Source organism: Gracilinanus agilis, chromosome 6, assembly GCF_016433145.1.
Source record: "Gracilinanus agilis isolate LMUSP501 chromosome 6, AgileGrace, whole genome shotgun sequence".
Lineage (NCBI taxonomy): Eukaryota > Metazoa > Chordata > Mammalia > Didelphimorphia > Didelphidae > Gracilinanus > Gracilinanus agilis.
Window position 1 is genome coordinate 35,434,364 of NC_058135.1, and position 12,625 is coordinate 35,446,988.

At 38.7% G+C, this 12,625-nt stretch overlaps 1 protein-coding gene across 2 annotated transcripts in view; it reads left to right on the forward strand.

Moving 5' to 3' along the window:
• MRPL1 (mitochondrial ribosomal protein L1) overlaps positions 1-9,853 on the forward strand; it is a 48,897-nt gene extending 39,044 nt beyond the window's left edge. For both annotated transcript variants that reach the window (XM_044680134.1, XM_044680135.1), the window contains 2 exons: positions 5,189-5,270; positions 9,642-9,853. In XM_044680134.1, coding sequence (XP_044536069.1) covers positions 5,189-5,270; positions 9,642-9,763 — 204 coding nt within the window. In that variant the 3' untranslated portion in view covers positions 9,764-9,853. The remainder of the gene's footprint in view (positions 1-5,188; positions 5,271-9,641) is intronic.
• Positions 9,854-12,625: the final 2,772 nt, after the last annotated feature.

Sequence of the window (12,625 nt, forward strand, 5' to 3'; positions counted from 1 at the left end):
AGGGCCGAGATTAGAAGGGAGAATAGTATTTTAATAAAAGCCATACTGATAGAGATAAAATCATTAGACCATGCACCTGTAAGTATTCAAACTCCTGCCTTAGCCATTTTACCTTTCGGACCTCCGCACTCAGGTAGCTAAAAGAGGAAGTTCAAAGTCACTTCCCCCTATTTTAAAACAGTTCCTCACCTTGAATACGTAATCCAAAACAGGAAACCCATTGGGGATCACGGGAAATGTAGTTCCAAGTATCCCAAGTAATTTTAAATAACACAGCATTGCTACCAATCTTCATACCACTCAAAATAAGACCTTCCATATTTGAGTCTTTCTTCTGTCCGTCCCTCCCTTCCTCCTTCCTCTTTCTCTCTCTCCCTCCTTCCTCCTCCCTGTGTCTCTTTCTCCTTCCCTCCCTCCTTCTTCTCTCCCTCTCTCCCTCCAGGGTCACATAGCTAGGAAGTATCTGAGGCTAGATTTTAATCTAGGGCCTCCCGTCTCTAGGCCTGACTCTCAAACCACTCAAGATAATCAGAATCACAGAAAGACATCAAAGCAGTCCAGAAAATTTTAATTAAAGGGATCACCTCTAATCCCAATATGCAACAATTACTCCAATCCGACTTCTTTTATTTGATAAACTGCTTCTTATGCCAAATCTAGAACCCTATCTGTTCTTCTTTTCTCATGATTGTGGCCAGGTATGATGCCAGTTTTGCTGGTGACTTCTTTGGGGCAATCTGGTGGGAGATAAGGTTGAATAGCAGCTACGTAATCTTTTGACTGAGCCTGTACTTGAAATATTTCAAGTTTGGTGGTCATTTCTAAGCTGTAGTGTCATGAAGATATTAGTAAGAAAAGACAATAGAGATGAAAGATTATATGAATTAACATTTTAAATGCTTTTAAATAAAATGAGTGAAAAATTTCCCTAAAATTAAGTCCTATGAATTTGCCAACTTTATTGTATAATTTTAGCTTAGTCAGCATGAACATTATTAATAATTCTGAATAAGTAGGCTCTTGGGTTCATGAAGATTAATGTAAAAAATGATCACTCTTGAACATTTTTTTTTAACTCTTGCTTTCCATCTTAGAATCAATACTGTGTATTGGTTCCAGGGCAGAAGAGTGGTAAGGGCTAGGCAATGGGGGTTAAGTGACTTGCCCAGGGTCACTAGGAAGTATCTCAGGACAGATTTGAACCTAGGACCTCCTGTCTCTAGACCTGGTTCTCAATTCACTAAGCCATCTAGTTGTTCCCTTTCTTGAACATTTTTAAGCCTGACTATGGAACTACTTTCTCTTCCAAAATAGTTTTTTGCCATTACACTATAATCAATTTTTATTCCATAAAATTAGTATAAGGTGTTCCAAAGGACATAGGCACTTTTGGAGAAAAAAAATTTTTTTTACTCAGTGTGGTGGGAGCAGTGTCCTAATGGCCTATCTCATGTAATTAGGCTAGTTTTTCCTTCAAAGGAAAAACTCGAGGTTTAAGAGACTCTGGGGGAAGAGACTCAGCAGGACTTCCTGGTTGCCTGAGTTCAAGAAAACCTCTCGTCCCTGTTGCTTGACCTCTCTCCCTAGACAACCTTGGGGCCAGAGAGCTTTGTAGAGCTACAGCCACATCATGTCCAGTCTTCTGTTCAGTGCTAGGGAGGTGATGGAAGAAAGAGTCAGACAGTAATCTCCCTTCCTTCCTCTGAAAGGAACTTCTCTAACACATAAAGGGGTGGGAGAACAGAGGTGCAGTGGCCTAGGACTATGTTTGCTCAGTGGTTGGAAGCTCTGGGAAGTCCTCTCCCATGACAGAATGGGCTGCAAGAGCTCAAGGAAGCTATTATTTTTTAACTCATTTCTTCTGTGGATATTTAATTTCATTTTAGTGTTGAACCTAAAGTAGCACATTAGTCTGGTCAGCCCTGGTCTGCAGTGATCAGTGTGTTAAATACTTTTTCATTTTTTCATACAAAGAGTATCTCTATGTGTTTAAATACACATACCTTTTAGCAACATGGTTTTAGATATTAGGCATTTTAAACTATGAACTTGTAAATTCTCAGCTTTTGAGAAATGCTGGTTTAGGCAAATCAGATCTTTTTAGATGAGTATTCAGGTATACATAGACATGCCAGGACCTGATTGAACTGGTCTCATAGCTATTCTTAAAATGTCTTTGAAACCATCCCATGTTCTTGTCATTTGTGTGTACTATTTCTCCTAAAAGCAGTAAATACCAGTCACACTCTACTGCATTTTGCTTATGTAACAAATAGCAATATTGACATTTTTGGTCAAAAAGTTATTGGTAAACTTGATAAAAATTGAAATATGTTATAACACAAATAAATAAATACAGGCAAGTAAATACCTGTGTGATGGTTTTAATTATGTATGTTGAAATTGAAATACCTTCAGTTTTAGTGAATAGAACAGGGAAAAAACAGGACTGCAGAAAGTTCAGAAAAATTACAAAATTATATATATATAATATTATAGATATTATAGACTAAAGGCTTCTTCTGGAAGCCTGATTTGCATGTATGTTTAAAAACTATAGTCTGAAAGCAATATATGGCAAAATTCAATTTTAAAAAATGGTTAAGACTGGCTCCTACCCTTTTTAAATGAAAAATAAACTCACTGCTTTTTTTCTTTTTAATACAGCAATATAATATATTTGATTTTCTGGAAAATGATCACAAAGGAAAATTTAAAAATTAAGTAGTAAAAAAATATAGAACAATTTTGATAGTACTCTAGCATTAAAGTAAGGGATGTTGGCAGTAGAATTTAGAAGTTTTAAGAAATGGGTCACTGTCCATGTTTTGTTATAGGGGACTTAGGAAAGATGTAATATGGGATTAGGTAGGATGTAATAGGGAGGTGCAGGATATAATATGAGGCTGAAGCTAGGGATCAGGGAGTAAGACAAGGCAAGGGATCCAAGGCTGGAGGTAATCAAGGGAATAGACTAGGTAGTAGGGAAGTTAAGGCATTATAATGGATGAGGAAGGTTCAATGATGAAGGATGGTAGTTGAGGTGGATACAAAACCTCCCTGGATAAATTACTGCAAGGGTAGGGCTAAACTCTCACAGATTTGAACTAACTCTCTGATTCACTCTCCTTATTCACTCTTCTCAGACATTTAGGTAAGGGAAATGAAGGTAGAAAATGAGGTAGGGTAGGGAGATTCAAAGGTTTTATCTAAATTAATAAATCTCAAAAAATTGCAAAACTAGGCTAAGGTTTCAATCCCCAGAAGGAGCTCCACTGGACCCTAGTTCCCTTCACGAGTTCCCAGGTCCAACTGCAACTCTTCCAAGATTCTAAAACCTCTTAACTGACATAAGCACTCAGCAAAAGCCTGCAAACTGTTAAGCCCTCCTCTCTGTATCACAGTTTAGATAGACTGAGTCAGTAATAATTAGTGTGTTTTACCTCTAGGAAAACTAGAATAACAAAATTGCTTTATTCTTATTGCCATTTTCAAAGTATATTAGAATATTACTTATCAGGCCACTGGGGAGTTCCCAGAATATCCGGATACAGGGAGCATAACTATTCCTTGCTTGAGAGCAAGACTTAGTTGATTCTTATTGAAACTGGTAAGTGGTACAGTTTTCAGATTTATTGATGTCATCCCAACAATTCTCCAAAAATGGCTTCAGCAAATTCACTTTTATGGGAATGTGTTAAATATCTATTTAATAAAGAAGACCTTCAGAACACCAAAGCTGTTCCTGACCTCTTGGCATTCACATTATACTTATCAGAATAGACCATGACACAGTAGAAAAAATTGTTTTCGCCCCTTGATGTAAGTCTTTTTTTTTTTTTAACCTTTATTTCAAAAGAATCAGATGCTTTTGATAGGGAAAAAAAATAAGATGGTCCTGAAAGGAAGTTAATTCTTTTTTTTCTAAATTTAGCTTTTCCACTGACATAATGCTTTGATGTAAGCCTGCTTTGAGGAAGGCACTTAGTGTGAATTATTGTTATAAGTCTCCATTTCGTTACCAGCATTATAAGGAGATTTCATTTTGTCTCACAAAAGTCTAAAGAAATAAAACACTTCCAGATATCTAGATATAGACATAGATTATATGTCTGTAATCTATTGCCTCTTAAAAATTATTCTAAATAGATTTAGATTAGATCCCTTATGATATTCAAACGTTTCCTCCCAAAAGCAGATTGCGAATACATAGAAACCTACTCAAATCCTGAGTAAAATGATGCCTAGTATTTTTGGCATGACCCTATATTACTAAGAAAGTGAATTTTGTTCTTCTGCTCATGAAGGTGTTCATTTAATATGCATGTTGTTATTAAATACTTGGGGCCAGGCAAGAAGCATGGTTCCTGCCTGGGGGAGCTTACATTCTAATGGGAAATAATCTTTTGAGTCCATGATCATGCTTTATATCATAAAAATACTAAAGATGGAGCCATCAGATAATAGAATTGAGTGTTGGGAGCAATGAGGTCTCTTTGGGGGCTCCTTGGGCTTTCCATTGAATCCATTTCAGCATAATCTGAATTTTTCTGTCCTGCATATATGCTTAAGGGAGGAGTGGGGAGTGAATATGGTAAGTGTTGGCATGGACTATTCATGTTCTCCTGATCTTTGAGTAGCCTGGAACTTCCTATTATCCCCTCTACATACCTTCTCTCTCTCTCTCTCTCTCTCTCTCTCTCTCTCTCTCTCTCTCTCTCTCTCCTCTCTCTCTCTCTCTCTTTCTTTCATAAAAAAGTTATATTTATGAATTATTCATTCCTTAAGAGTGTAGCACTATTTCATTATATTTATATGCATACTATAGTTTGTTTAGCCATTCCCTAATTGATCAGGAACAGATTTATTTCTAGATTCTTGCTACTATAAATAGTTCTGCTAGGAATATTTTGGTACACATGGGACTTTTCTTCCTATTGAATACTCTGGCTTTTAAACCTAGACATAGGATAATTAGTTTGAAAGGAAGAATGAGTCATTTAGTAATTTTTGTTAATACCAAATTATTTCCCAGAATAATTGGATCAATTCACATCCAAACCAACAGTCTTGTGTTCTTGTCTTCACACAACTTCTTTAACTATTTTTATCTTCTACCATCTTTCCCAATTTGAAGATTGTTCTAATCATATTTCTATAGTGTTTGTATTGTATCATTTTCTTTCAGCTGGATATGCCAACTGACCAGATAGCTGCTAATCTGCAAGTAGTTCTTACTGAAGTCTGTCGGCAAAAACCACAGAGTAGTGGTAAGTGACTGGATACGTGCAGACCATATGATACTGTGCATATACCAGAGATTTAAAAGACACAAATATCTTAAAGTCATGATAGCACCTAGAGGAGCACATTGGGTCTATGTCTGTGGAGGATCCTTTGAAGATTAGAGTCAGAGCCTTCCAGAATGACAAGTCTTGGGTGGGTCTGTGGAGGATCTCCTCTCATCAGTAAGATCATGGATCCATTAGAGAACAATGAATAATAGTTCTAGTAATTTGGAGATTTAGTGGGCCTCTGTAAATACTTGTTGAAGTCTACAAAAGATCCTTTGCTAATTTCAAGCTTTTTTCTTCTTTTCTGCTTCTCTTCAATTGTGCCAGTACATAACTGGCAATTTTTTTTAATCCTTACCTTCTGTCTTACTAGCAATTCCAAGACTGAAGGGCAAGGGCTAGGAGGCAATTGGGGTTAAGTGACTTGCCCAAGGTCATACAGCTAGGCCAAATTTGAACCCAGGACCTCCCAAATTTGGGCCTGGCAATCTATCCACTTTGCCACCTACCTGTCTTGTCACTACTATTGGCACTTTTTTTTTTAAACCCTTACTTTCTATCTTAGAATCAATATTGTGTATTGGTTCTAAGGCAGAAGAGTGGTAAGGGCTAGGCAATGGGGGTGAAGTGACTTGCCTAGGGTCACACAGCTAGGAAGTGTCTGAGGCCAGATTTGAACCCAGGACCTCCTGTCTCTAAGCCTGACTCTCAATCCACCGAGCTACCTAGCTGCCCCTTATTTGGCACTTTTTGTGACAGTGTTGTTCTTACTGAAAAGATAGAAGAATGTGGACTAAACAATAGTACAATTAAATGTATTGAGAAGTGGTTGAATGATCAGATTCAAAGATTAGGTATTAGTGGCCTCATGTCATCTCTGAAGGAGATATCCATTGGAGTGCCTCAGGAATATGTGCTTGGCTTTGTAGCTATTTGCCTTCACTTCCTTTTCTCACTCACTTCCTAGTCCTTTGCAGTATATTTTTTAGGCCTCATCACTCAACTAAAATTATTCTCTCTAGGACTGATTACCTTTGATAGCTAACTGACCTCTCAGGCCTCATCCTTGATCTCCCCACAGCATAGGAAGTTCTTTACACCTTCCTTTTGGCAATGTTCTCATCTCTCAGTTTTTGTGATACTTCTCCCTCTAGATTATCTAGCTCTGTCATCTCCTGGTGTATTATTCATATCATACCATCAAATTCTGAGTGTTCCCCAGTATTATCTTTCCCATTTTTGAATTCTTGACTTCTGTCTAGGTGCCACCATCCCTTTAGTCTTTCATGTTCACGGCCTCAATTTTATCTTTATTTTTCCTCACCGCACATATCCAATCGGTTGATAGATTCTGTCTGTTTCACAGTAATTATGTTTTAGAAATAAATCCATACTTTAAAATTAGTCTCTTTTGATCTTCTCTTTCCTATTATCTATCATTTCTCTCTTGGCATTTAATTCCTTGAAAAAGATGTTTGTTTAGAATTCTGATCAATATATTGACCAGTTTTTGCTTGAGGATTGACAGTGTCACATGTCTCCCTTATTCCCTTACCATACATAGAGATATGGTAGATTTTGTAAGGGTTAAAAATTAAAGGTTGGACTAAATTTATGAAAAATGTGGTTGCTGAAATTAATTACTCAAGTCAGAATGACTTTTTATGGTAGTTTATTTACAAAAGGAGAGTGAAAGTAAGGGAAATGTGAAAGAGGATAGAGTAAGCTATCTAACCTAACACACTATTGTGCTCTGGCCCCTGGCTCAACCCAGGTAGGGCTAATTAGTCCTCAGCCAGGGGGCCCTCAGCCTTCAGCCAAGGGCCCAGTAACGAATAAAGCAAGGGCTCCAGCCACAAAGCCTCTTCCAAGACGGGGACCTTTCTGGAGGCTAATCCCTCCAGAAAGCCTGGGAAAGGAGTCAGTCTTTTCACTCACCCACGTGGTAGTCCTAAGGGAAGGTCCAAGAGCTGCTTCATCAATGTCAGAGGCTCAGGTCCACCAAGAAAATCCTTCACCAGCCTCCAACTCGAACTCCAACTGGAACTCAAACTCTGAACTCCAAAGAACTCTCTCACAAGAAGTTACAACTGCTTTTAAAGGCACTTTGTGGCACTTCCTATGTCTTACTACAGTTTACGCAAACCAATCTGTTTTAGAATTTTCTTGGGACTGCCAGTCAGTTGTTTCTGATTTGTCACTCACTTTTAGCACACTTGGGTTATAGACCTCCTCCCACTCAAGTGTAAAGTAGGATATATGTGCTTTTGTTGATTAAATCTAAAAGTGAGTAGGGGAGAGTTAATCCCATCTTCACAATTTTAAGTATGGAATGGGACCTGAAGAGCACCTATGGTGGTAAAGGCTTTCCATATCTTGCCATATAGCCATAAGGTGAAAGGACTGGCACCATTATCTAGAGAAAAGCTATTGTGTGGAAGAAGGATTCTTTTTTATCCCAGACGGCAGAGCTAAGAGCAGCAGAGGTTCTGAGGAGAACTTGATGTCAAACATGATGTGTAGGACAGGACTGAAATGATTGACTAACACTCCCCAGTGACATCCCTTAAATCATCACTGATTTTATTAGGACTATGTTTGTGGCAGCATCATTCACCCAGTTGTCCATGTTTAAAACCTTGGAATTATCTTTTGACTTTTTAAAAAAATGTTTATTTTATTTTACCTTTTCCCCCTCAACAAGCAAGTATTTATTTCCTCTCTTTCCTACCTGTTCTTCTCCACACTGACCATTTCCAAGAATGTGTTTCTCATTCTGCATCTCAGATCCATCACCTGCCAGAAGGTTAGTGGAGCTTTCATCTTGGGTCCTCTAAAATCCTACTTGACCATTTCATGAATTGGGGAAGTGTTCTTCAGCTGTTAAAAGCTGGTTTTTCTTCATTTTATTGTTATTATATTGTTCTCATGAGTAGTTATCTTTGATACTTCCCTTTCCTGTCCAGTTAGTTACCAGGCCCCTGTGAATGTCACTTCCACAACATCACAACCACTCTTCCTGCCATCACCACCAGCCCTATGTTACTAGCCACCTAACCTATGGCTGCTTGAGCCTCCTCACAGATCATCTTACCCTCTATTTCCTACTTCCAGTTCACCTTTTATTCAGCTAGTTTTAATACATTTTCTGATATATAAATTGGTCACTTCTGATAGAAAATCTTTAGTTCCTACTTATGAATGCCTGCCAGATAAAGACTCCTTTGTGTATTGTTCAGAGCTTTCTGCATTCCTATGCCATGCTTCCTTTCCCACCCTCTAAGAACCTTATGCTCCAACTCAGGTAATCCCTTCTGTGGGACCCAGTGTTTGATGCTTAGAATGCCTTCCGTTTTCCCAAGCTAAATTCTTTACTCATTTCAATTCAAATGCTACCTTCTACCTGAAGTTTTCCTTGATATCCCTAGCATGTAGTAACCTTACTTCTATCCTCAGATAGGTAGGCATTGAAAAAGTATTTGTTGAATGAAAATCTATTAAGTAAATACTCACATGGATCTATGATCTCGTCAAAGTGAGTGTTTTCTATAATAGCCCTTTCGTGGTGGTCTACTGGTGTGCTAGCCCACTCTGTCATCCAGGCATATGCCCTCTCATAACTCTCATAACCACTACTGGTCCACTGAAATTCTTGTGGCTCTTCTTCATTATCTCTTGCTTTCAGAAAGGTATTAACAGAGTATACAAACTGTCCAATGTCAATGATCTGCCACTTTGGCAACTTGGCCAGCTCTTACCGCCTCCCCTCCCCACCATCATACATTTTTTTTGATGACATCATTTACTTAAACTAATAATACAGTTCTAGCTAGTTTATGCTGACCTGAAGTCAAGTGTTTCACTGCGGGTGGGGGTGTTGGAGGGGGAGGGGGGCAGGATGCCAATTACTTGGTAATCACATTTTAATTTATCTATTTTCAGGGCATCTCACCAAGTAGCAACAGAGCAGCAGCTGTGCTGAATGTTTAAAATAAATATTTATAATCTTTTCATTTAATGTGACTATCACCACCTGCTCCTTTCTCTGTTAATTTTGTAATAAAATAAAATTTCAGCGAATATCATCTTGGAACAAGATGAATTGCTTGATGAGCACAAGGCTAAGGACAAATCTTTTTTAGTTATAAGATTAGTTTGTCTTGTGTACTAAAAAGAGAAATCTTTTTAAAAAATAACTTAGAAATTGTTTAGAATTATAAACAATTCCTTAAATATCAATACCTTTCAGTTGAACATAGTTTGGTGGTGAATACCAAATACTTTTTGTATACCTGCATGTAGATATATATGTTGAATTTAGTACAACTTTGTTTTGTTTCTTTGCAGGACCTTTTGTGGTACGTGCATTTATTCGTAGTTCAACAAGTGAAGGATTATTACTAAAGATTGAGCACTTATTGCCTCAAGAAAAAGTAAAAGCAGAAGAAAATGTTAAAGAAATCATTTAAAATTTTTATCTCATGAAATGACTTACTGGACTTGATAACTTGCAGTCATGTCTTCAGAATAAATACATGGCTTACTTTTCGCCCTTGAAAGTGAATTTTATGACCTACTTTATCTGAATAAAGTATTTAAATAACTAGTGTCTAAAAAAGAAAATGAATGAACCATAAAGGAACTCATGACTAGGTAGGCTTATAAATTAATACAATTTTACACAGATTTAGGAAAAGATAGCATCTTACCAAATTCTTTCCATGAGTAGGTTCTGATACCTAAATCAGTGGAGGAGAAAGAAAACCTCAAGCCAGCATCTGTAATGAATTTCAGTGCAAATATATTGAATAAAATATCAGCAAAAAGGGGGCAGCTGGGTAGCTCAGTGGAGTGAGAGTCGGGCCTAGAGACAGGAGGTTCTAGGTTCAAACCCAGCCTCAGCCACTTCCTAGCTGTGTGACCCTGGGCAAGTCACTTGACCCCCATTGCCCACCCTTACCAATCTTACACCGAAGTACAAGGGTTTAAAAAAACAAAACAAAACAAAAAAATATCAGCAAAAATGCCATAGATACATGTTAAAAAGATGTACATTAAGACTAAGTTGGAGTGGTATTTCGACCAGTAAAAAGCAAAACATCATAGTAAGATACTTATACAGCATATCTATTATAATATTGTTATTAAAAAGCTCTTAGTTTTTGTGGGTAAAAGCAGTAAAGTTTGTTTTTATGTACTGTCCCTTTAAATTTCAAAGTGCAGTTCACAGGAAAAAAAGCCTCAGCCAGGCTGCTGGCTGCGTGATAGTGTAAGAGGGAGATTTAAGGTATTTATAGATATATATTTAAAGTGTGGCCACCAGGAGTCAACAATTCAGATTGATTCCGTAATTAAATTAGACCCAAGTCAGGACTGGGTTTAAGGTAGTTTATTTACAGTTAGGAGAGTAAAGGGTAGGGAAATAGAGTGAGGGAGAGGCTAGTCCAGGCCTACAGAGGCCTGGACGGAGAGAGAAGGTTAAAAGGCTAAATAAATAAGGCTACAAGCCACAAGGCCCAGCAACCAGAGAGGCTGGTGCCTACTTAAGGCAGAGTTTGGAAGTGGCCAAGGTAGGCCAAGGAAGTCAGCCTAACTTACCCACGTGACCATTCAGAGTAGAAGCTGCCTGAGGTGTCCTCAGAGATCCTTCAGCACCATGTTCAAGGTGGGAACTGCCTCCACAGGAAGTAACCAACATACTTAAAGAGAAAGTGTCTTTCATCACTTCCCGTGGGTCCAACTCTAATTCAAGTGGACAAATGGCAGCCTCTACACTGATTTGGACTGCCCAAAGGGCCGTCCCTTGTTCTTGATTTGTTACTTATTGTTACGTGTGGGTAACTCATCCCCCTCCCCACTGAGGGAGGTGGGGATGACATCATCTCGGGTAGGTAGAATTTAGGCTATGAATGGACTAGAGCTAATTCTATTTACACAATTGACAGGCTGACTACAACAATGTATCAGTTCTGAACATTCTATTTCCCCTCAGTGGAATTCTAAAAAAATGGCCACCCAACGGCCTCTCAGAGAATCACTGTTACACAGGCTTCTGAGTGTCCCACAGCCCGAAACCTGTCCGTAGACCCAAAAATGGGTGTTTAGGCCTAGAAAAGTCCCAGATCTTGTAGGCTCTTCCCTTTACTGGCTCTGCCAACTGAAATAGGTGGATGATCTGTCTGGTGGTTGTTGTAGATGTGAGATACTGTGGATTTAAACATTAATATTCAATATCTCCAGAGTATAAACTTTTTAAAGATTTATTAATATTTAATTAGAGAGCTAGAGAACACAGGGAGCACTCACCAAACCCCACTCACGTGGAAGAGAGCGGGAGGGCGCTACACAAAACTAATATACAATGATGTAAAAGATGCATGTAAACAGAAAGGAAAAGGGAAGTTTGGGGCGAACTAAGAATTCTGGGAGATGAAGTCTAAAGGCTATAAAATTTCCACTTACACAATACCAAGAATGAGGATATTCCACAGTGAGGATAGACCACCACAGGCTCAGTGCACTTCTCAAACTCTCAGGCAGTTTATAAAACACTTCAGCGTTTTATATTTAAAACCGAAGTCACTCGGTAGGGAGGATTAGGGATAGGATGCCCTACTCTAAGAGTTTCTAGCTAACCCAACCACCTTTCTAAGACTCCTGCAAAGGAATGCCTTCTGCTCTTCTGACTGCTTGTCACTAAGCTGTCCGTCTATAAAATTCCTGGCTAACTACCTAGCTGAGCTACTAATTGATTTATAGTCTCTCAGCGCAGTTAGACTGATCCCTTTATTTTAGGGATCAAACTTCTTTGGGCTAGGCCCAAGATGGCTTCAGGCTTGTCTCACAGACAATTATTGGGTGGCCAGCAGAGATCTTCACAACAGTTGGGAACACTCTCTCTCGACACAGAAACTTGAATGGATCACAGGTATGAAGGACAAATCCAAACAGGATCACAGGATCACACGATCTGAAGGTTTGGCTTCAAAGGGCAAGGAATCGAACACCCTCCTAACCTTGTAGAGATCCCAAGCGGGAGGAAGTTGTCAGCTTTAGGCTTTACCCACAATAGGAAGTCCAAAAGCCCCTTGGCAGCTCTCTGTGTCCTATTTTATAACGTCCTCTTATTCTTAGAATACACCTGTGGTTCCAGGGCACGTGGCTAGATCCAGAGCCCTGATCTCTGTGCAAAATCTCTCTTACCTGTTTGCAATTCCTTTCCTTATAACAAAGGGAGGAAAGGATAGAGGGTGAACAAATATGGAAAGGATAAGAACCATAGCAAATATAATTACCTTAATAATGCCCAGAGAGGCAGACATCACCTGGGA